Source organism: Mus pahari, chromosome 3 (genome assembly GCF_900095145.1).
Source record: "Mus pahari chromosome 3, PAHARI_EIJ_v1.1, whole genome shotgun sequence".
Classification (NCBI taxonomy): domain Eukaryota; kingdom Metazoa; phylum Chordata; class Mammalia; order Rodentia; family Muridae; genus Mus; species Mus pahari.
This window is the reverse complement of record NC_034592.1, coordinates 147760478-147785459: the sequence shown is the minus strand read 5'-3', so window position 1 is coordinate 147785459 and position 24982 is coordinate 147760478. Positions and strand designations below refer to the sequence as shown.

At 51.9% G+C, this 24982-nt stretch overlaps 1 protein-coding gene across 1 annotated transcript in view; it reads left to right on the top strand.

Moving 5' to 3' along the window:
• Positions 1-737: 737 nt before the first annotated feature.
• The window catches only part of Slc13a3 (solute carrier family 13 member 3), a 73041-nt gene continuing 48796 nt past the window's right edge, over positions 738-24982 (top strand). Inside the window, exon 1 of the mRNA XM_021193642.1 lies at positions 738-878. Within this exon, the coding sequence (XP_021049301.1) occupies positions 768-878 (111 nt within the window). The 5' untranslated portion in view covers positions 738-767. The remainder of the gene's footprint in view (positions 879-24982) is intronic.

The following is a 24982-nucleotide window of genomic DNA, read 5'->3' as shown; positions in this document are numbered from 1 at the left end:
TGCTTTGCATGGCCAAGGCCTTGTGTTCCTTCCCGGCATCTCTGGTCCGTCGCTGCTCAGCAGTCCACGGAGGGTTTGGAGAAGCCGGGCCCCCATGAGCTGCTGGCGAGAATGTAAATAGTGCAGAGTAAGACCAAAGAGTCCCTGTTTTCTTAAAATAGTGGAGGTTGGATCTTAAGCTGACCTAGCAGTTGCCCATCTGAAACCGGGGGCCTTGGCACACTTCCATAATGCCAGCCCTCAGAAAGTAGAGCAGGAGGATGGGAGTTAAAGGTGGTCATAGGGAGATGCAGGCCAGCCTGGGCTAAATGAGAGCCTGTCCCAACACACACACAATCAAGCAGGTCGTGGCATCTGTCACTGTGAAGGGAAAGCTCCTACCCACAGGTGACTGGGCCCTTTGCACGAAGCACTATCTCACTTAAACCCCACCACCAACCTCCACGTCTGGAAGAGGCTGCAACCACAGTCACTAGAGGTCTCAGCAGCGTGGTCTGTTCCTACAGGATCTGAACTGGGATGACAGTGCTGAGGCCTTTAGTCCCACCTGGGCTTTGCCCCATTTCCCACGTGAGTCCAGAGTGGGGCGCGGGGGCGGGTGGGGTGCTCTGGGGCCCCTTCCCTGCTCCTTGTCCTCGACTTTCCCCGGCCCAGGAGGCGCGGCCGGGGCGGTTCCACGTGGCTCCTCCCCGTCCCTCGGGGCTTTAGGTCCCTGCCGGCGGCCGCTGAGGGGCAGTCGGGCCGCCCGGTCTCCGGCGATCGCGCGGATGGCGGCGCTGGCGGCGCTGGCCAAGAAGGTGTGGAGCGCGCGGCGCCTCCTGGTGCTGCTGGTGGTGCCGCTGGCTCTGCTGCCCATTCTCTTCGCCCTGCCGCCCAAGGTACTGTGGTCCGGGGTCGAGACCCTCCCGCCTTGAGCTTGCCTACCCCTGGGAGCACCCGCTCCCCTTCTTTCTTCCTTGCCTCTCCCTGGTCCGCCTCTCGGCCCTCCCACTCTACTAAAGTTTGAGCTCTGACCGCTTGCTTGGTGCTATTGGGATATAGCCCTACACAGTCTTTCCGAAGAACAACTGTGTGACCTGTCGCCACTTAACCTCTCTGAACTTTGGTTTGCGTACCCCCTACCTAGAAAGAGGGAATATGATAACGCAACATAGGCTCACGGTGAAGATTAAGGACTCATTCTACGTCGGTGTCTTAGAACTAAGGGCCGAATGCATGCTGGCTGCTTTTGCTCTGTAGCAGTTGCTCAATGACTGGAGAACTACACCTTCCTGAGTGCTTCCTTGAGGAGGTGTCACCTGTCCTGTGTCACCCCTGAAAAAGAATCCCTTTAGAACACTCCCTTCCCCACTCAAGCTTGGTCAACTAAGGCTTAGAGACAGCAGGGGACACTCTCACGGGTCACTCCCCCAATGGGAACCCCCTGAGTGCCCACATCTGAGAGCCCAGGGCCTTTGCTGTTCCCAGAGTCCAGTTCTCTCAGAGAGAAGGCTGAAGTGAGTTCCTAGGGACCAGCCCATCAGGACTTCCAGAAGGGCACGAGGCCCATCGCATCAAGTGGCTTCTTCCAGAAGGTGCTTGGGCACATCACGACAGTTCTGAGTGAGCTAGCCGATGTTCACAAAATAAAGGAGAGGCGATGGTGTCCTTTAATATGTGACAGGCAGCAGAGCCCCAGGGAGCGGCCTGCTGCAGAAGGGCTCCTGCGTGCCTGACAAGGAACGGTGACCCCAGGCTGGCTGTCACAGCAAGTCCTTTAGTGCTCAGCTATCTAGCCCGTCAGACTCTGTTGACATTGAAGAGAACAAATAAATGACCTCAGAAGGAGTAGGTCACCCTTGCCAAGGCCAATAGGGCCCTGAACGAGCGAGCCACTGGCCTGGGGGATCCCCGGCTCCCTTCCTTGTCCAGGTCTCACTTTCCTTGGCTTTAAAATGAGATGATCATCTCTTTGCCTTTGGGAATCAGTGTTGCGGTTGGTTTAGGCTGGAGTGATCGGCTCTGGAAAAGGCGAAAGGTCTAGCCAGGATACTGGTCTTGTAGCCAACAGATGTCTGGATAGGGATGGGAGATGCATTGGAACAATATGCCTGCAGGGACCATGGCTGCCGTGTGCTCTGCCCCAGAGGCAAAAGTCACAAAAGCAGACCCACCAGCATGGTGAGGTCCTGCCAAGAGACAGGGACAGTCCCACCTTGGTTCTAACTGGATGGGGCAGCCACAGCCACCTTAACCTGTGTTAGCTGAGTAGATGGCAGGGATTGTGGCCCGCCTGATAAGGGAGAGCCACCGGCCAGGCTCTGCAGCAATATCTTCTGCGGTCTGCTCAGCCAGGGAGGTGCCTGTGTTTGCCTTCCTACTTGACACGTGAGAAAGTAAAGGCTCAGGAAGCCGGGTAACCTGCCCAACGCAGCCCAGGGTAGCCCCGAACGCCAGGGATAGCAGTGGGTGTGACTCAGCACAAATCTCAAACTTAACTTAAGGCATTGTGAGACTTTTGAATTTTACTTTTGGGGTAAGTCAATGGTGAGGTTCTCAGGCACATGGTAGATGACACGGTAAGGCAGGGTCAGAGGATCACACATGCTCGGTGGGGCTGCGTGCACTGGGCTGGTGCCTTCTTTGTTATCAGGAATGGACCACTCATTTGTTTGTGGCTCCCTGGTGAGAACTGCGTATGTGGGCCTGAGATGTCACTGCCAGGACCTGGCCTTGGGAGGCAGGTGGATCCGTTTGGGTGAGGAGACTTGGCATCTCTGCATTCAGAGTGGTTTACGTAGTTTTTCTCAAGCTCCTGGCTAGTAAGAGCTGGTGTGTCCTCTTCTTGGTTGTGAAATATGATTCCACAGAAGGCACCTCTGGGTTCATAACTAGCAGGCAGTGTAGCCATGGCCTCCCTAAGGCTGCAGGGCCAATCTCAAAAAACTGATGGCAGCTTGGAGTGTCTGTAGTGTCTACCCAACTTCCCTCGTCAGAGACTGCCTGGAAGTCTCTGAGTCCAAGGCATGCCCGGGTCACCAAGCAGGTGGCATTGGACAAGCATGGCCTGGAGATCCTTGGGAGTGGCAGGTACCAGATGAGGGAAGAAACTCGGAAGACCAGGGCATCTACCATTCGGTATGTTATGGAGGAATGGGGGCCGTGCCAACTCAGCACTGGCTTTCTATCCCTGTGATCCACCCAGGCCACACATTCTGATGTTCATGAGTCACTGGTCCAGAAGGAGCTGGCCCACTGTGGAAAGCTGGGGTCGGGGACAGAGAGGCTCCTAGCACATGCTGTGAATCAAGGTACGAGCCAGGAGGGAATGTACAAGCCAAGCCCAGGCCTAGAATTCCCAGCCCCCAGGGCATCTTTTTCCATGACCCCAGGGGTTGCCAGCAACTCTGGACAGAAGTCAAGAGCTGCTGTGTTTCCCACCAAAGACCATCTCAGGAGGTCGGAGTGTATCAGTGGCCTGCATAGCGGGTGGGTGTGGCTGCTTTTGAGTTAATACCAGCCCATCTGGTGGCAGAGTAGCTTCCTCCCTCCCCTCTGGTTCCACAGGAACAGACAGCTGCTCTGGTCCCCTGGCCACTGTGAGTTCTTCACCACTGGGTGACTCTGAAGATGCTCTGAGCACGGGCGGCTGGGGGAGTTCCAGGCTGGACAGCTACAGAATGTTGCACAGGTGGTGCGTGGAGCAAGCTGCAGTTGCGGCTAAACCAGGTCTTAGGGCACAGATGAATCTCCCTAGGGGTGCTCCCTGCTTCTGAATTTGCCCATGGGTGTCCTCTGGAAAGGCTTGATCTGGGGCAGGGGGTGGGAGGGTGGGCAGCGATCTTTTTAGGGAGTAGTGGCTCCCATGGGCCTCCCTTTCAACATGGCCGAAATGCTGTCTGCCTTCCTGGTCATCCTTTGGGTCCCGTGGCACAATCGCCATGGACACACGGGGGCTTTGTGACTTTTGATCTCAATATTTAAGAATGGAGGTACTCATATTGTCAGATAAGGGAAACCAAGGCTCAGGGAGCATTAGTGATGGATGAATAGGGGCCCTAAGATGAAGGAATAGAGGAGATGGCTCTGGGCTTGAAGGCAGAGTCTTTGAGTCTCCTTTCCTTCTTGGTAGGCAAGGGCTCCCGATCTCAGTGGGCTGTGAATTCAGACAAAGCTCAGGACAATGCAGGAGGTGGGCATTCGTTGCCATGACAATGGCCAGTGCCTTGCTCCTCCCCACCTGAGCTTGGATCTCACACTCAGCTCCTTTCACTCCCATAGTGGTCTTAAGGAAGTACAGTGGCCACCCTCATCAGATGAGGAGATGGCGACAGAAGTTGAGTCATGTTCTGACATCACATGGCTCCTGAGCACCACCCCAGTGCCTGTCCATGCTCTCTAGGCCCTGAGCATTGGAAGACAAAGTGACTAGGTGCTGAAAAGCCCTGGTGGAGACTTCTGGAAAAACAATTGAATTGCAGCCCCATGGGTTGACACTTTCTGTGACCAGACCTTGCTGAATGTCTTCACTTAGCTGGCTTTTCACTGAAGTCCAGAGAGGGATGGGGGTGGAGAGGGCAAGGGGAAGGGGACCTACGGGAGGGGCTGACAGCTCAGATCATAAAACTCTCACCTTGGAAGTGTGGGGACCTGAGTTCAATCCCGAGAACACGTGAGAAAATGTCGTGTGTACCTGTGATCCCTCGCTGTGGGAGGCAGAGCCAGGGGCATCCCTGGGACTCACTGGTCAGCCAGTCCAGTCTAATTAGTGAACTCCTGGCCACTGAGACACTCAGCCTTGAGGAGGCCGATGGCCTTCCTGAGGGTGTCCACTAGCCTCCAGTTAAGCAGACACATTATACATGAACACACACACACACACACACACACACACACACACACACACACACCGTTGAATCCTAGAAAGTTAGGAACAGTTCTGCTGTCTACTTGGTCTCATTCCTCTTGTTCCCTTCTTAAAAGACCACAAGCCTGTCCTGCCCTCCCCCACTCCCCTCTAGAAAACTTAAATACACTGTCTTACAGGGGAGCCTTTATGTGGGGTCCATCTGTGAAAATCCAGGTCTGTAATGACCGAATGGACAGAGATCAGCTCACACGTGTGATGGCGGAGACCAAGGGGAGGCCGGGCCTCAGAACTGGCGCTCTGTACCCCAGGGCCTTTGCACATGTGTTTCCCTCTGTCTGAACCACTGTTGTCTGAGCAGTCTGCAAGGCTGGGTCCCTCAGTTTCCCTATGTGGTTCACACCACCCCCTCCAAGGCCTTCCCCGCCACCACCTTCAGGTCCTCTCTGAAAGGGAAAATCCCCACCTCTGCTTCTCTCCCTGAAAATCTTTATCGCCAGCCGGCAATCTGTCACATATTAAGCGATGTATCTGTCAGCATGCCATCTACATCGCTCCCCCCACCCCCCCCACACACACCTCTGAGGGAGGTCAGCTCCGGGAGGGCAGGGTTCTCTGTCCCTACCTCGTTGTCTTCAGCCAGCACAGGGCCTGATGTGTAGTAGACAGCAAATCCAAGTTGCATAAGAGAACAAAGGAATGCTGGTCGCCAGCCAAACTCTAGCCGTGCACTTCTCACAAATCCTCCTGTGACCCTGGTGAGGCGCTCCCATGGTCCTCTCTGCCCGCCCCATGCAGATCAGCTCTGAGGGGCCCTGGTTCTGTGAGTGCTGGCGGATGGATGTCGGTCATAGGATGCTTCCCGGGCTGAAGCCAAAGTCTTGCTTGTCCCCAGGCCTTTTGCCTTGTTTACCATGGTGTTTGGGTGACAACAGGGACAGACAAGCTTTTACCTAGGGGTCAGGCTGGCAAGCCAGAAGGCATCTGCCCCATGGATCCTGGCCTCCAAGGAGTAGGGACGGGGAGGAGGGCAGGACACTGTTGGCTGTGCTGGAAGAGGCAGGAAAGTGGGCCTCCCTCTACCCCACCCTAAGCTTCAGGGAACCCTGACCCTGGGTGGGAACAGGCAGAAGCCACACTGGCTGAGCACCTACTCTGGGTCTGGCTGAGAGCCTACTATGTGTGTGGCACATGATATTCAACAGAAGCAGTCCTTTGACATCCAGCAAGGCGGCCTCCAAGGTCCAAGGCAGTAGACCAACTTGGACATTAGCAGAGGTCTCAAGTCACTTCCGGATCATGCCCTGCACTGTCACCTGCCTGCCACCTCTCCTCGTGGTGCTGGGATTGGTCAGGGAGCTCCTAGCCTCAGGGTGACTGTCATGGAGGAATAAGCTCTTCACACACACAGGTGTCTAGAAACGAGCAGGCCACCATGCCACCAAGAGTACCCAGGAAGTCCAGGGCGTGCGGGAGGCAGAGGCAGGGAGGAAGGGCTGCTGGGAATGAGGCAGGGCAGCTGGTCAAGGCCGGCTGCTGGTAGGACTTCAGTGAGCTCTGGGACGCAGGGCTGTCCCCAGATGCTGTCTGGCCCTCTGTGATTTGGGGAGGTGAACAGTAGCTTGGAGCAACCCCTCTGGGCAGACGGCCCCACAGTGCTTACTTTACCGGGTGAGCAATGGTGCAGGCTTCTTATCTCTAGGAATTGACGCACCTTGCGTGGCGCAGCCCCTCTGGCTGTCAGACTACCAGAGGCAGAAACTAGGAAACAGGATCAGAACTCTCTCCTGCCCTCGCTTCTTTCCTTACTCTCTTCCAGTCACTCATAAGCCTGCGACTTCACACCTGCCCTGCTGTGTCTGCCTGGGGACTTTTGCACCCACTCTGCCTCTGGAATTCTCTTACCCTAATCAGCTGCAGCTGGAAGGCAATGGTTATCGAAGTCTTAGGCACAAGGGCACTGCCTCCAAGGAGTCTTCCTAGATGACCACTTTAAAAATCTTGCCCCACTCACGCCTATAGAACCTCTCTAAAGCTACACCACCTCGTTGTCTGCACAGCAGACACCGTGTACAGTCTTGCCCTGTATCCACATCTCACTCTGGGCTGTGGTCAGTGTCGGGGCAAAACTTTATTGGCTACATACAGTTCCCTCTGTGTCCCTAAGGTCTAGAACGTAGCCTGACACATGAAGGACACTTGGCGACAGAGAGTGGTCAACTTGGGTTTAAACATAGGTCCTGGTTTCAGAGCGTATCCGCCTCCTAAAACCCCTGCCCACGTCTGGACTGTGGTGCCTTTGAGCAGAGGACAGCAGCTCCTGCTTCTCTAGCCGGGAGACTGAGGTCAGGAGACAGAGGGAAGTCATCCTGGTCTCCCCACAGGGAACCCCAGATCATCCCAGGAGTCCTCCCGGCTAGGTGGCCCGCTGCCCATTCCTTATGGGCACCCCTAGCTCTGGGCCTCAGCCACAATCCTCTGAGGCCTGGCCAGCTTTCCACTTCTGCCAGGTGTGTAAACAGGCCCACATGGTTCCCGGTGGCCCGGCAGGGAGCTAGATCCAGTGTCCTGACCCAGACCCACAGGACAGGACTAATGAGCTGAGGGTTCTGATACCCCCAGACCCTGAAGACACAGTCCTCTCATACCGGTGCCAAGCTGCTGCCTCCCACGCAGGTGCACCAGGGTCTTGGGAGGAGACACATGTGGCCACCCTGCCTCTTGGCTGTTTCCCTCTGAGGCTTCAACTTCCTCCCCAGCAGAGTAGCTCTGTGAAAGCCACTTGCCAGGAAAACGAAAATGCCTAGTGCCCCATGGGTTCCTGATAAAGGCTGGCTGCTGCCACCAGCAAGGTGAGGGTCCAGTGCCTGTGATCCGTATCTCAGAAATCCACATCAGGTGTGGCAGCAATCCAAAAGATAAAAGACACTGGGGAAGGACCCTCCAGGCCAGCATGCCCTTGCCACCCAGACCGGAGAGGACCCACAGTTTCCTGAGGCCTTAATTCACAGGACTGAGAGGGGCCTGTGTTCAGTGTGTCAGGCTTCCTCTGCAGGGAAATGCAAGCACCCAGGAGGCTGCAGGGAGAGACCTCTTCCCATTCCCCAAAAGTCCTTTAAGAACCATGGCTCAGACCTGTGGGGGTGGCACATGCCTTTCATCCCAGCACTCAGGGCTGAGGCAGAGGCAGAGGCAGGTGAATCTGTGAGTTTGAGGCCAGCCTGGTCTACAGAGTGAGTTCCAGGATAGCAGCCAGGCAGTAACGCTGTCTTGAAAAACAAAAACCAAACGAAATGAAACAACTACAACAACAACAAAAAAACAAAAAGAATCACAGCTCAAGATTCTGCCAGCTCAGGGATGTTCAGGGTAGCTCCAGTGTGTGTGTATGCGTGTGTGTGTGTGTGTGTGTGTGTGTGTGTGTGTGTGTGTGTGTGTGTGTGTAGCAACCAAAGCATAGAAAGGAGCAGGCATTCCACTGAGCTTCCCTGGATGGCGCATGGTAAATTCAAACACCTTGGAGGGAGGTAGCCCCTCCGTCCTGTCACACTGGCTGGAGAGATGCCTCAGTGGTTAAGAGCGCTCACTACAATCACAGAAATCAGTATTAAAAATGTGAAAGCAATCTGACAAAAGCGTTGGAGAGGATGTGGAGAAAGAGGAACCTTTATTTACTGCTGGTGGGTGTACAGATTCATAGGACCATCGTGGAAACATGTTTGGAAGTTCCTCAAACCCATTTTAAATAGAACTAACATGAGACAGCTATTCCACTCCTGGGATATACCCAGAAAACCCCTTGTCTGCCATTTGCATTTGGCTGATGGTTAGGGATAACCAACACTTAAAATTAGGGATCGGCTAGTCATGATTCTTTGTTTCTTTTTCTTTCTTTTCTTTTCTTTTCTTTTCCTTTCTTTCTTTCTTTCTTTCTTTCTTTCTTTCTTTCTTTCTTTCTTTCTTTCTTTCTTTCTTTCTTTCTTTTTTAAAGTGCCTTTTCAATTACTTTGCCCATTCGCTGATTGGCAATTCTGTTTCCTTAGTATTTAGTTTCTGCAATTCTTTGTAATTTCTGACATCAGCCTGCCAGAGCAAAGCTGAGAAAGCTCATGCCCCTTCAGTGTTGACCGGTTTCCTCCTCTGAATCCTGACTTTTATTTCCACATTTTAGTCCCAGCTGTTGGTACTCGGGGCTGGCTCCCAGGCTGCGAGGGTTCTAGTCAGAAAGTTCTTGCCGACCCTGCTGCCTTGAGGACTAGACCCTTGGCTAGTGTCTACAAGTTTCAGCATCCGGATCTTAAAATCGAGGTCTTTAATCCATCTCGAATAGATTTTGAGGTGAGGTGAGAGATCGGAATCTAATTTCCGTCTTCTGCAGGTGGATACCCAGTTTTGTCAACCCCGGCTGAACAGTCTATCCTTTCTCCAATGTGTGGCTTTGTCTCCTTTGTCAAAAACCAGGTGTCTGTAGCTTTGCGGGTTTATTTCCAGGTTCCCAATTCTGTTGGGGTCTCCCTGTCTGTTCCACGCAGCACCAGGCTGCCTTTATCACTGTAGCTCTCTGCAGTACAGCCAGAGACCAGGTGTGGCAATCCTTCCGGCCTTGTCTACTCCTTAGGTCTGCTTTGGGTGTTTGTGGCTCCATATGAATTTGGGAGAGGGGATGTTTTTTCCTAGATTGGTGAGATGTGGCGTCAGAATTTTGATAGGTGTTGCAGTCTACACATAAGCTTTAGTAACATCGTCATTTCCACAATAAAAATTCTGCCAATCCAGGCATATGGGGGCGGTGTCCCCCATCCTCTAGCTTCTTCTGTGATTCCTTTCTCGGTGATGGATGTTTTCATTGTGGAGGTCTTTCTCATCTCTGGTTAGGTGTGTTCACAGGTGCTTAAGTTTAGGGGGATCTATTTTGAATGGGATATTTTCCTAGTTTCTTCCTCCGTGTTGTAGTAAATATTTTAACTCAGTCAGGGTTTCTACCCCACCTTCAATCATTCAGTTCCCAGATAAAAAATACAAAACTTTTATATTTTTAGTAAGCCTTAAAAGCACAAGAGCTGGGCAGATAGCTGTCCTCTAAGCTATTAGGATCTACTTCCCTTTCAATAACCCTGAGTTATAACTTGCCATGTTCCGTCTGGGCTGCTGTCATTGGCCAGCCCTCGTGGCCATGTTCTCATGATTCATCAACCCTGTGGCATCTTCTCCTCTCTCCACATTCTCTCTCCTCTCTTGTGGTCTCCTGCCTCAGACCCCAAGGTCCAGAACCGAAGCCCTACCTCTCTCTCTTCTGCCCAGAGACAGGCTGTAGGCATCTTTATTGACCAATTGGGGATAACGTGAAGGGCAAGGTTACATAGCATCACTTGGTCTCCATGAGGGTCTCCTCGTCCCTGAGGCAACCAGGGCCAGTATCCAGCACTTCAGTACCTAGCAGCAGACAAAACCACAAGAGCTTTAAATTTAAGGAGCAAGGGGCTTGCACAGCAAAGGCTGGTAAATGTGAGAATTCACTCATAGGCCTAGACCTCCCGGTACAGAATTCAGTGTTACAGTACATAGCAATAGACCAAACCCCAACATAAATCGGGGGTTCTGTTTTGAATAGGATATTTTTCCTAGTTTCTTCCTTGGAGAGTACAGGAGAGAATAAGATACTGGAATGTGGCCCTGCCTGGGTTATATGTGACCTCAGCCTACCCAACAGCTGTCCCTTGTCACCTCAGTGCCACACAACTGCTCCAAGGACACCTGTGGCGGCCATGGGTCCGTGGAGTTTCTCTAGGAAAGTCCCCCGGCCACAGCCTCAGTTTACAGCAGCTCAGTGTGAATGGGGCCTGGGGTCCCTGTCTCCATGGAGAGATGTGGGTGGGCAGAACAAGATCACTATCTTTTGAGGACACATCCCATGCCAGGCCCCAAGATACTCTTTAGCGACGTACTGGCTCCCTCACTCGTCACAGCAACTCTGTTCAGAAATCGGTAAACTGAGACACGGGGGTCAGTTCGGCACCTCCTCTGTGCACAGGTAGGGTTAACAAAAGATAAAGCCACGGCTGAAGCATGAAACCCACGGGCTTCAGACCTCCGAGGTGGTCCGGGTGCCCCACGTGCAGTGCTGGATAACGCCCTTTGCAGTCCGTGCCTTTGACTCCCCACACTGGAATGTTCTGGTAGAGGAAATGAAAGGAAGGGCATGACCCTCAGCAGAAAGGGTTCTACGCGCCCTTCTACTTCCTCCCTGGGTGGCTCCGCTTGGAGAGCCAGCAGAGATGAATGCAGGTTCCCTCTTGCTAAAGGGGAGACTGAGGCAGGAAAGGCTCTGTCAGAAGCACACGCAGCATTCATGGTGGAGAAGTCTACCTGGGTCATCCCGTTATACAACGCATGGTGGGTCTCTTCTATTCTTCCTAGTCCTTACCCCTCCATGGTTCACCCCCAGAAGTCACCAACAGACTGGGTAGTGGCTCAGGAGCCCCCCATCGTCTCTCTTGATTGGCCTGCTCAGTGCATGAGAGGTTTGCCTGGCTGCTTCTGGTTCCACACAGGGGAAGAAGGAGTTAAAGGGGGCAGAGAAAGCTTCTGTCCCTGTGCCCCAGCCCCAGCTCCCCAGGACAGAGAGAGAGAGAGAGAGAGAGAGAGAGAGAGAGAGAGAGAGAGAGAGAGAGAGAAGAACACACGTGCACAGCTGGTGGAGGGTAGAACAGCCTTTCCTTCGTTGTCGCCCCCACTTCAAGGGAAGCACCATCTCGCTCCCAGGAACTCAGGCTTGAGCCTGGAGATGACCAGGACAAGGAGAGCCAGGATGGCCCGGCTTCCCAGCCCTTACCTTCCCATGACCCTCTGGGGCCAGGCGGCGCCCAAGGCTTGCTGCTTCCACTGTGGCCCGGCTTTGCTAATGGCAAAGCCAGCCTTCTAGGAAGACCAAAGAACTAACGTGTGCATCAAGGCCGCTCCCCCAGGGCTTCGGGCAGGCACTGGGGTCGCCTGCACTCATCAGCTGACGTGACCAACTGAGGTACAGAAACTTTCCTTATTATACAGCTGGCTTAAAACCTGGCACTCAAAGCTGGCGCCCAAGCCCAACCTCCCGTCCCCACCTCTGGCTGACTACCTACGTCAGTGCTGGTCTCCATGATACCTTGCTCTGGAGAGCCCCAGAGACTTCCCGAGTCCTAGTTTGGAGTGCAATTGGCCAATCATTCCCCGGGCAGCCTTCTTCAGTGTCCCCGCCCTGTCCAGCACAAATCCCCCTTTCACAGCTTCTCTCAGTTCAGTCAAGCAGTGAAGCAGCCACCTAAAGCTGGATTGAAATGTCACATCCAGGTAATAGATAAGAAAAACTGCTCTGAGCCTCAATCTACTCATCAACACAACGGGCCCATCTTTCCAGGCCTCGCACAGCGAACTGAGAACAGACTCCAGAGACCCCTGGCTCTAGTTAAATCCAGCTCAGCTACTTGCCTGAGCTGCCACGGCAGGGATAATCACCCTGCGTGTGCTTCTGGCCTAGCCCTCCCTGCCTCAGTCTCCCCTTTAGCATGAAGGAACCTGCCGACATATCTGTTGACCCTCCAAGCTGAGCCACCCAGGGAGGAAGTGGAAGGGCTCATAGAACATTTTTTTGCTGAGGGTCTTGAGCTGTGGACTGAGCAGGGACCTGCCTCCCATGAGCTGGTGCACCCTGTAGAATCACTTCCAGTCCTGTAGAATCACTTCCGGGGTAGATACGGACTCCCGCAGCAGGTGGCATGGTGGTTCCAGGCAATCTTGTTCTACTTTCTGGCTGTTTGAACTTGGGAAGTTGCCTCAGTTTCCCTGTGCTGCAGTTTCTGCCTATGTAACATGAAAAGACTGCTGGGGAAGAGGTCACAGGGATGTGGGGAAGCTTGGTTTGTGAATCTAAGAAACCGAAAGAGCAAGGCCCATTCAAGGCGCTTGGGCAGCCCTCTGCGGTATTGAGGATTATAGGTTGTGCCTGGTGGCCTGGAGGAGCTTTAATGAAGCCCGGGCCTCATCCCCCTGCACCCTCTGGCCTTTCCTCTTCTGAGGCCCTGGGTTCTTAGAGCCCCCTTTTCTTCTCCTCTAAGCTGGAATAAGGCTCATTTGCCCTAGTGGGGTGTCTGGAAGGTCAAAGAAGTGCAGAGGAAAACCTCAATGGCCACCCCTTTGTCCTTCTTATCTTTAGCTCAAAGCCCAGAACCCTAGATGGGGAGGGGCTGTGAGTAATAGAGGCTGAGATAGGGTCCCATGTAGCCCAGGCTAGTCTCAAACTCCCTATGTAGCTGAGGATGGGTTGGATCATCTTCTAGCCTTTCTGCCTCTGATTCCCCGGGACTCCAGTCACAGAATGGGACAGTCTGGATGGGATTTGAACCTCATGTGACCAATACCTTTAGGCAGGTTCCCCCCAACCCCCACCCCCGGCCAGAGAAGGTCTTGGGCTGCCACATGTGGATGTATCTCCTGGTCCCATGTTTAGAGTTGATGGGATTGCGGGACGGTTGAGGAGACAAAGGCACAACCAGCGAAGGAGCTGCCCAAGGTCATAAAGTGAGTCAGCTTCTTTTCCCGGAGGGACACAGCAGTCTGCTCTAGGGTTGGGTCAGGCTGCTGGGGGCTCCTGATCTGGGGCCATTCCTGAGCAGAGCCTGCCTGCCTGCCTGCCTGCCTGCCTGCCTGCCTGCCTGCCTGCCGACTTGTGAATGATTAGTGAGGTCTGGGCAGCCCGAGAGTGTGAGGTGCCCCAGGAGTACTTTTTAATGAATGGCTCTAGGAGCTTGAACTTGTCAGGACATCTGCTAATGAGTCCAGGGGTCAGCGTTGTGCTGGGTGGGGGCAGGGGCAGCATTCCCTAAACCAGCTCTGCAGACCCCACCCCCAGCTCCCCTGTGGAGACCCCAGCGAGGAGTAAGTCAGAGAGGGAGAACCTGAGTCAGACTGACCGACCCCACCCCGTACTCTGACAGCAGCATCCTGTGTGCACTCATTTACAGGAGGACACGGGGAGGCACAGAAGGGACACATGCTTGCCCCAAGGATCTTGAAGTCTGGGAGCTGTGGCACAGAGTCTGTGCCTAGGAGTGAGTGGAGGCTCCTGGCCTTGTCTCTGGGCCTCTGAGGGCTTCCCAGATCCCCTACTTACAACTGGAAACCTCTGACTACCATGTTTCCTGGCTTTGTGAGCAGTGTTTCTACTGTGTTCTTGTCTGTGTCCCTAGGCCAGGACCTGTCCCCAGGCCAGTGCTCCAGACTCCCTTCCCTTGAGAACCTCTGTCTGGATGGCATCACCTTCACCCCTCAGAAAAGACCCCAAATCCCTGGGGGATGTCGGAAGGAAAAGCCCGAGGCCTTCTTTTGTTTGGCTTTGTTTTCAGACAGGAGTCTTATTATGTAGCCTAGGCTGGCCTCAAACTTGCGATCCTCCTGCATCAGCCCCAGAGTGTTAGGACTGTAGGTGTGAACCAACCAGGTTGGGAAAAAAAATCTCGTGCAAAGGGCAAGAAATGCGCACCAAGTGCGAGGGCCATTCTGTAGGAAGTGGTGCCACATCTGAAGTGCGCAAATGTCGCTGACTCTGTGCCATACCTGGCTGCCAGGTAGACCCACAACGGCGGTGCTAGGAGGTCGAAACTCTTTAGGGAAGAGCTAAGTAATATAGGCAAGATTTGAACTCAGGCACGTGGCACTGGATACCACCCTATAAGCTACAGGTTCATGTGTCTCGGTCTCTCAGTTCCATGTCTACTGCTGCCTCCATGGCCCCACACTTGCTTTGTGGGGCACTGCCTGTCTTCCAGGCAGACTCCTCTATGTGGTATTGGGATGCCCTTGCTCCTACCCTATCTATTTGCAAACAGGCTCAGGGAAGGAGGTGGTTTGGCCAAGGTTCCACATCACAGTCGGAGCACCTAAACCTGACACTTTAAACCCTGCTTGGCTCCTTCGCTGCCGGAGCCCCGAGTTCAGGGCCTCACAGTGGCTGTGCATTCCCAGAGCCTACATGAGCCTCAAAGAGGCAGGTACCACTGAGGGGAGCTGGTCCCCAAGGGTTGCCTGGATCTCTACCACCATCCTGGTCACTAAGCACACACCCCCCCTGACAAAGGTCCCTGCTGTAGCCTAGGGGATCTTAGTGGGGCTCAGTGTCCTGTGACTTCCTGTCCTTGGCTATTTCCCTCTCTTTCCTTCATGGGCAGAGGGGCCAGTCTGGATCAAGGGGGAAAAGTCACCTGGGGCTGCCTGGGAATCATTCCCCAGCTCAAAAATTAACCTTCTGACATGGCACTTTCTCCCCTCCCCCTTCATGCTTCCTCTGAAGACTTTAATCTCTGTGGCCTAAGCTCAGAGGCCGGGCTTTCTTTGGTTAAGGGATTACAATGCTTCCTGTGGGGAGGCCAGGTCCTATCCAGTATGTCAGAGTAGCCCTGGCATGACTTTGGCTGAGTCAAGGACGATAACCAACGGCCAACTCTGCCCTTGTTCCTAATCAGGCTAGGACAAGAGTGATCCCAGGATACCTCTCAGAGCAGGTTGAAGAAGGGGCTCCCAGGCAGGGGTACAGCATTTGTGTTCTAGTACACAGCGGTGCGTGCCTGGAACCCCAGGGCTCAGGAAGTAGAAGCAAAGGGATTAGGACTCCAAGGCCAATAATGACACATAGTAAGTTTGGGGCCAGCCTGGGCTACACAAGACTCTTGGCTCAAAAAGTCAGCCAATCCACCAGGTAAAACCCAGAGCAAAGGTCTCTCTGTGGCGTAGGGCAGGGTGCAAGCGGAGGCTCTGACTGAGGAGGGAGGCACTGGCAGGCCTGCTCCATGCTGCCTAAGGCCCGCCTCACCTCCTTGTAGCTCACTCTCACTGTAACGGCCCCGCCCTAGAGAGTTTACCTTCACCCGTGTATTGTGAGCTGTTGTTGGGATTCTTTCTGCAGGAGTTGATTGCTGGTTTGCTCTCCATAATCTGTCCTCCCTCCAGCCCCAGGTCCATGCAGGCAGGGCTTTTGTCTGGCTTTGCTTGCCCCCGTGCTCAGGCATCAGTAGATGCCAGTGACAGGGATGAAGAAATGCTCCAAACCAGGCCATGTGGGCACACAGGCAGGGCATAGCCGAGTGAGAGGTGGGGCCGGCGTGAGAGGAGCCACGATCCCTGCAAGGATCAGACTTGCTTTTTGGTAGTGATTATGGGTGAAGAAAGAACATTCTTCATGGCAGGGGGGAATGCCCCAGTGGAGGGTAGCTTAGAGCCAAGACTCCAGTGTCTCAAGGCCACAGGAAGGGGTTGGGGTGAGAGTAAAGGCGAGCTCAGGCCCGTAGGGACAGAAAGTACTGCTCTCAACTCTGGACTGTGCAGTGAGGATGTGAGCCCCTACTCTGTGCCCAATGCCCCTGAATGCCTAAGAGGTGCTTCAAAGTGCTTTTCTGTGGAATTTCACAGTATTAAAAGATTTGCTCATCATAAGGAAACTGTGGGCCAGAAAACCTGTCTCTTTGTGATTTTTTATTTGTCTGATTTTTGAGACAAGGTCCCACTGTTTTAGCTCAGGCTGGCCCTCTGGCTTCTTGCTTCATCCAACCTGGGTACTGGGGTGACAGGCATGTGTCACCATGTCCAGCCTGCAATTATTTTTAAAATATTGGTGAAGTCACAGATGCCTCTGGTAATGAGTGGACACGCTGTGAGAGTGCTCACACCTCCAACTCTGAAGGTAATGTCAGTAGAGGGTTGGATCTGAAAGGGTTCCAGGACCGCGTGCTAAAATGGTCTGCTGTCTTAAAATTCCCAACTTACAGATGTCAAAGCTGAGGCCTGGAGAGGCTGGTACACTTTCAGGACCACGGAGAGCACACAATGTGGTTCTGTGTCCTGGCCACCCAATAGTGGGCCAAGGTATGGAAGCCACAGGGGTGGCAGCTCCACTGTATCTCAGAACAATCCATTCCACTTCCGCCTCTGGGCCTGGTGGTTCATGAGCGCAGGCCAGCCACGTGGCCACACCACCATCTGCCAGCCACATCCGCAGAGTGCAGGTGTGGTCACAGCTGGAGCATGGTCCCTTAGCATTTGCTCAGAGGTCCTGGAGAAAGCACCCGATGATCTTCCTAGCTTCCTCTCTGGGTAATTCCCTTGCCTTCCTGCTCTGGTTCTGCCTAGAGGCTCTGCCTCCTGAATTTGATGAAGGACCAGATGGCTCGGAGAGGAAAAAAAGACAAAACAAAACAAAAGGAGAAACAAAAAACCCACTGACGTTGGAGGACCCTGAGAATGAGACCTCGAGAAGATGGCAGTCTGAGAGGCCAGGTGCCACAGCAAGAAAGATGTCCCAGCCAGGAAGAAGTTGATGACAGATGGGACCCAGGAAGTAGCTGAAGTGGGAAGTGGTCATCTGCATAGGAAGACAAAAGAAGTCTCTACTGCATGCCATCCAAATGCCAGAGCCCCGCGTCACAAGCGCACTTAAAGAACTGAAATTTAGAATTCTAGTTTCTCAGTGCTCGCTGCTCCTTAGGGGAAGGCTCTAAAGGACTCCATTGCTATGGAAAGTTACTGTGGGTGGAGTTGCTGTCCAGGGTCTGGAGGCCTGAGGCAGGGTGTGGTGGAATTCCCCAGAACACTCTGAGCCTCAGTTTGTTCTTCTGAAAGCTGGGAATTATGATGCTTAAATGTCTGCCTCCCATGTGAGCCTTTGGGGATAGGAGCCTGAAAATGCTCAGTGAAACGTGTTATCAAGCCGGCAGTGGTGGTGCACGCCTTTAATCCCAGCACTTGGGAGGCAGAGGCAGCAGATTTCTGAGTTCGAGGCCAGCCTGGTCTACAGAGTGAGTTCCAGGACAGCCAGGGCTACACAGAAAAACCCTGTCTCGAAACACAAACAAACAAACAAACAAACAAAGGCAATGTGTTACTGATGGAGAATTATCTTAAGGATCAATGCACAGAAAAACCTTCCATATTCATTTCTTTGTTCTCCTAAATCTCCACAGCTAACATGGGCATTTGTGTGCATGCATGGGCACATGTGTGTTCATGTGCATATGTACATGTGTGTATGTGTGTGCATATGTGTGTACATGTAGATGCATGACATAAGTACTTGTTAGTGGGGGGTATACACATGCGAATTTATTCGAGACAGGTTCTAACTATGTAGTCCAGGCTGGACTTGAACTCACAGTGATCCTCTTGCCTCTGCCTCTCGGGCCCTGGGATTACAAGTGTGTACCACTCATCATGTCCAACTCTCCTGTCGTTAAACATTCTTGTGTTTGGTCTGTTTTCAATACTCCCCTTGCTCCCTCTCTCTAGAAGGCTTTGTGTGGCCGGCCACCTACTGACTGAGTCCCAGAGTCCACCATCCTCTACTGAATGTCTGGTTTTAGACCCATTTGTTAATTTGTGTTTTATCATTGTATTTATTTTTGAGACAATGCCTCACTATGCTGCTGGCCTGGTCCAGACTGACCTGATGCTAATCCTCCTGCCTCAGCTTGCCTAGTACTGGGATTCTGAATATGTGGCACCTTGTCTGGGGCATCTGTTTCTTATCTAGAGATAGTTTCATGGAGGCCATCACCTCTGCTGTAACCGTTCACGGAGGAGCATTAGCTCTGTGGCTCTGACTCTGTAGCACAATTCTTCCTGGGCTTATTATTCTCTTCCCCATCCCATTCTCTCTTACTTCTCCTGGCAGGTTTGTGCAGGTCAGCTGGCTGCTCACCATATCCTTAGGGCCATTCTTCTCTTAGAACCCAGTCTTGGAGGAAAGTGCAGGGGCATTACCCTTGCACTACTGCTGGAACCCAGTGTGAAGAATGTCACATGCTTGGGTTAGGTTTGGGCTTTTATGTCTCCTTTAGTCAGAGTGCATCCCAGGCTGGATGTGGTAACATACTCCTGTCATCCTGTATTCTGAGGTGACTTGAGACACTGAGTCAGGATCAACCTGGGATACACAGTGATTTTAAACTGTATCTTTTAATTAAATCAGTGACCACTGGAACCCTGAGCCCTCAGTCCCAGTGCTGAGAGCAACCATCATTGCTCTGCACCTGCCGCCGACAACCTGCCAAGGGTCCTGGAGTTTCTACAGTCAGCTAACCTGGACTCTGTACTGTCACGTAGTTCAGGACACTCCCTCTCCCAGGTTGCATGAACAGTAAAGACGGTGCCGCTGCCCAGAAACCAATGTACTGATCTGCTCCAAGGATGCATCTTCCCACACGAGGGTCCTCCTAATGCTAATTCCGAATCCCACTGCGGTGGCTTCGTCTTCATACCGGGGGTGAACTTAGCTCTTTTCTCTCATCATCAAAGGTGGCTTCTTGTTCTACTCTGTCCCTTTCTGTGGCTGATCTCCGACTGCCCCAGCAGAGGTGATCACAGTAGAAAAGACTATTTTGTTAACTCATACCCATGTGCCTCCCACCGTTTAGTGTTCAAGAGCTTTGTTCTGAATCAGTTCTGTGCCCCAGATCCAGCTTGGTTAGGAGGAGGTCAGGCACAGCGGCCCTCATCAGCAACCCGGAAAATCTGAATCCATCGTACATAGGATGCTTGGCTAGGCAAGTGAAGATATTTGGGGTCACCAGCAGTGTTCCAGATGCTAACCAGAAAAATAATGAACATGTTTCTGACCCGTGTGCTGCCCAAGGCCTGCTGCCTTCCTGGCTTCCTGTCAGGGTCAATGCCTCCAGGAAGGAGATCTGTACAGATGGAGTCTGTAGGGGAGAATATGGAAATCAAGACTCCTGGGCAGACTCAGCCACCCAGGAACTGCGACAGGCCTTGGCTTGCTGGGCATGACTGAAATTGATGGCTTTCTGCAATCCCCTCTGAAGAGAGTCGGGAGGGAATAGCGGCCCCACAGAAGTAGTTGGGGAACACTAATTAGCCTATGTGTGTGAGAGGCCTGGAACTTAGGGAATGTTCTGGAAATGTCTCTGGGTGTCCTTGCTACTGTCATGACATATCTACTGAGTGACACAAGTCAGGATACAGAAGTAAACAGGACTTGGGCTATCAGATGGACATTTTCAGGTAATTTCATGCACCTTCTCTCACAAGTATTCCATTCTTCTTTCTTTTCTTGTAACACCCTTGTCAAGGCAGCCCTGGGTTATACTGAAGCCATAGACTTAAACAGGAATTGCTTTCCTTGTCTTTTCTCAAAGAACAGTGTGCAGAGCACAAACCCTGCCAATTCCACTTCTGTTCAGCAGAGTAAAGGCAGAAACCAGCAGGGCAGGGGGAAGAAGAAAGGGGAGGGGGGACTTAATGATTGGTTTGATTTCTTAAGGAGATATTAGAATATTCCATTTTTCTAGTTCTATTCTTAGAACTGAGTGAGTTACCTTCTCAAGACATTTGTTTCCCTTAAGTTGTCAGCACGATGTGGTTCGGTTTCTCTCTGTCACCCCTTTGATGCTCTAGTCCCTGTGAGGCCTCCTCTAGGCTTTTGACTGATGAGCCTCAGCCTCAGCCTCAGCCGTACTAGCCAGGAAACCACATTGTTGCTCAAGTTTTAGGCTGGGCTTTTATATGTGTGCGCAGCCTCCAAACACAGCAACTTCTGATTAGTCAGAGGGTCCGATTTGCAAGACTCCCCTATGGCCCCAGAAGTCTCCTCTGGGATCTGAGTGTCCCCTGAGAAACAAATACCCAAAGGCTGCAGGGCAGGAGAGGGTCTGACCTTCGGACTCCATGGACGTGTGCGTTTTTCTGAAGTGGAGCTCAGAGTGCCTCCTGACAGGTCACCCAGCTTTCCCTGTTTGGCTTGTAGCTAATTATTCCTCTGCAATCTCAAACAGGACCTAGGGCCACACCTAACACCGAGTACACTGTTTTGTCCTGCGGCTGGGAGTCTACAACCATGACTGTCCTACTGCAGCTAGGGGAGATATTTACTTTCCAGCCTCTGTATCCGGAAGCTCCAGCCTAAGGTTTAGCCAAGAGTACCCACCTCCATCTTCTACCCATTCACTCATCCAACCATCCATCTGTCTCTTATGTACCCACTCATCCTCTCATCTATCCACTCACCGATTCTTCCATCTATCTACTCATCCGTCTATCAGCAAATTTATTTACCCATCCACTCATCCATCCATCAATTATCTGTCCATCCATCAATACATCCACCCACCCAGTCATCCATCTGTCCATCCACTCATCCATCCACCCACTCATCCATCCATCTATCCATTCATCTACTCATCCATCTATCAATACATTTGTTCATTCATCCATCCACTCAGTCATCCATCCATCTGTCCATCCATCCACTCATCTACCCATCTACCTACTGATGCAACCATCTGTCCATTCATCCACTCATCCATCCATCAGTACATCTATTCATCCATCCATCCATCCATCCATCCATCCATCCATCCATCCACTCAGTCATCCATCCATCTGTCCATGCATCCACTCTTCTACCCATCTACCTACTCATGCATCCATCTGTCCATTCATCCACTCATCCATCCATCAGTATTCTATCCATCCATCCATCCATCCATCCATCCATCCATCCATCCATCCATCCATTCACTCATCCAATCATCTGTCTATTCATCCATTCATCCATCTATACATACATACATACACCCACTCATTCATCTGTCAGTCACTCATTCATGTTTATTTACCCATTCTCCACAGCAGACACAATCACTAAGTATGTTGAAGACTGTGTTAGGTTCTGGAACACAGCAGAGAATGAGACACAACAAACAGGAACCCTCTTCTCATGGAATTTTAGCCCTACCTTGAGAGACAGCATAAGGAACTCTCATTGAATGCTGTAATCTTCTCAGATTACATTCAGGCAGGCTGATTTTCTAGCCATTTCCATGGAGTACCAGCTGAGCATATTTAGGGAGTACTGTGGATAACTGCATCTTGAAAAAATCAGCATTAAACAAATGCATATATGAGTCTGTAACCTGTCAGCATCCAATATATCTACTATGGAGCTTTAGTGGATGCTAAGGAGAACAGTTGTTTGAAACTTCCCTGGCCTTGGAATCCACCTTGGGAATATCTCACATGACCTTAGCTGATAGAGATTACATAAAACCTGATCAGTGTGGCAGTAATTCTCCAACCTAAGTAAGCCCAGGCAATGAAAACACAACTCAATTAAGATGAATACATGCTGTACATGCTGTGCGCCTAGATTGGGCAGATCTACTGCTACACTACCATCTTCCCCATGTAAGAGACCCCTTAGAACTTGTGGTTTCTCCAGGCCAGGTGCTTCTGCTCCACTTCTTCTCCTCTGCATCTCCTCTCTCTCTCTCTCTCTCTCTCTCTCTCTCTCTCTCTCTCTCTCTCTCTCTCCTCCCCAAAATCTTCAGCTCTACCTTCCTCTCTTTATCTGTCTGATGGAGGAGGAGGAGAAGAAGAAGGAAAGTGGAGCAGAAGCACCTGGCCTGGAAAAACCACAAGTTCTAAGGGGTCTCTTATATGGGGAAGATGGTAGTGTAGCAGTAGATCTACCCAATCTAGGCGCACAACATGTATTCATCTTAATTGAGTTGTGTTTTCATTGCCCAGACTTATTTGGGTTGGAGAATTACCACAAAAAATCAGCCCCTGTCAATTCGCCCTTCTCGGTGGTTCTACCTGCGCAGGACACACTGCATACTTTCTGGGTGTGGTGTGACATCTCCTTCATTCTGAAGCACACTAACATGTCTACTGAAGAACTGTGGCTGGGAATACAGATGGCCCAGCTGGGGGAACTGCTTGCCTTGCAAACATCAGGACCTGCGATCAATTTTCAGAACACACTCAGAAAGCTGGCGTGGGGGCTTCTGCTCATAATGCAAGCACTGGGGAGGCAAGAGAGGAAGGCCTCAGAGCACACCAGCCAACCAAGTCAGCCTAGTCAGTGAGCTCCAGCCAATGAGAAACCCTGGCTCAAGTTAGCCTAGTTAGTGAGCTCCAGCCAATGAGAAACCTTGGCTCAAGTTAGCCTAGTCAGTGAGCTCCAGCCAATGAGAAACCTGGCTCAGAGAAGGCAGACCACACTCCTAAGGGTGATTCCTGACGTTGGCCTCTACACACCAATATGTGCACGCACACGCACGCGCACACACAAACACGCACACACATTTTAAAATGAAATATATTATTTCCTACCAGAAATGGTGACTCAGACCTGTAACCCTAGATACTTGGGAGGCTGAGAGAAAAGGATTAGAAGTTTACGGCCAGCCTAGGCTACACCATATGTTCATGGCCAACAGGGGCAACTAGTAAAATTCTGTCTTAAAATCTACAAAGCAAAAATATAGATAGAGACACAGCTCAGAGTTAGAGGATGATCCAGCATGTGCAAAGCCCTAGGTTCCATCCCTGGTACTTCACAAAACCAAAAACCAGACCACAACAGAACAACCTATGTTCCCATCTGCCGGCCTCAGAACGCAGCAGATGGGTGCTGGGTAGACAATGGGAGCCCATGTTAGCTGGGATTGCCTTAGACAGGCTCTGGGTCCAGCTGGAGAGCACGACTTCTTTTTGCATCACACAAAAGAAGCCTCCAGCACAGGCAGAAGGCAGCCACTCTCCTTCCCTTTGCTATAGACCTCTGAATCTCAGAAAGCTGCCGCCCTCTCCTGGAAGGCAGGAGACATCCTTTGAATGGGTCGTCCGTCAAAGGGCCCAGAGACAGGATCTGAAATCAAGCCATGCCAGTAACCCAGGATGAAGAAGTTAGGGCAAGGATGACAGAATCTCACTAGGAAGCTTGGGAGATGGCGTTCAATATGCCTCCTTCGTCTGGTTAGAACGGCCGCCAGACTTCCTAGCGGGAACTGGTTCCAGAAGGCTGTTTCCCTGGAAGTGTTGGCCATCTGTGCATCTAAAGACAGAAGCTGAACGTTCATGTCTGAACCAGGATGATGATGCCAAGCTGGGCAGGAGTGTCTTTAACAAAATCCTAGAGTGCCTGGGTACTTTATAAACAATACAGGTTTACTGCTCACAGCCCTGAAGGCTGGGAACCTCCATGCTTCTGGTGAGGAGGCTAAAAAAAAATGTCCCAGATGGAGATGTTGGCAGATTAGGAGCCTAGTGAAGGCAGCACTCAACCTCAGAAAGGTGCTCTTCTTCAGAGTCCTCACGGAACAGAGCGAGCCTGAGGCCTCTCTCAAGGGTACGAGTCCCCACCTCTTATCACCACACCGGTAGAGACTGTGTATCAACAAGGGAAGGGGGTGAAACATGTATTCAGATATTAGCATCTTCCCTTTTCACACTCAGCCCTGTATCCCCACAGCTCATCAGATCCCACTCTGCTTCTTGCCTCTCTGGGGATGAGGGCCAGGCTACACGTTCTCTCCTGGAGAAGTGGAAGCTGGAGAATCCGGGGGTAGCGAGGCACCAACACAGACAGCATGTCAGACGGTCTGCTACTGTCTAGTGGTCTGAATGTCTTACATTGGCTCCAAGATAAAAATGGACAATTTTATACACACTTTTCCCAAATGCAAAGATGTAAGATGGACCAAGGGGATCCCAGAGTCACCGACCTTACACCCAGACATCCCTGGGCCCACCTCTCCCAAACTGACAGTCTTGTCAGGTAATGCACAGAACAGGGCAAATGCCAGGGAACAGTGAGTGTTGGCTCTTTCAGTCCATATCAAGAGTGTCCTGTAGGATGGCAGTTGCCATCAGTGCTGGCCAGTCCCACTCACACCGATAGCATCTGCCTGTCTCCATGGTGAGCTTGTCTGGCTGGAGGGGCATGCGAAGTCTGCCACTGGGGAATCTGGGAATTCTGGGGTCTGATGCTCCTCCCAGAGCAGTCCTCAGCCAGGGATAGCAAGAGATCAGATGTGAAACACCCAGGATGCCCTACACTTTAGGTAGCACCCCAGACATGTTCTTCAGCATAGAACTGTGGAGGACTGTCATCAATTCATCTCTACGTGATTTCCTAAACTCAACTTAAAACATTAGAAGATTCTTTCTTTCTTTCTTTCTTTCTTTCTTTCTTTCTTTCTTTCTTTCTTTCTTTTTTTCTTTCTTCCTTCCTTCCTTTCCTTCCTTCCTTCCTTCCCTTCCTTCCTTCCTTCCTTTCCTTCCTTCCTTCCTTCCTTCCTTCCTTCCTTCCTTTCC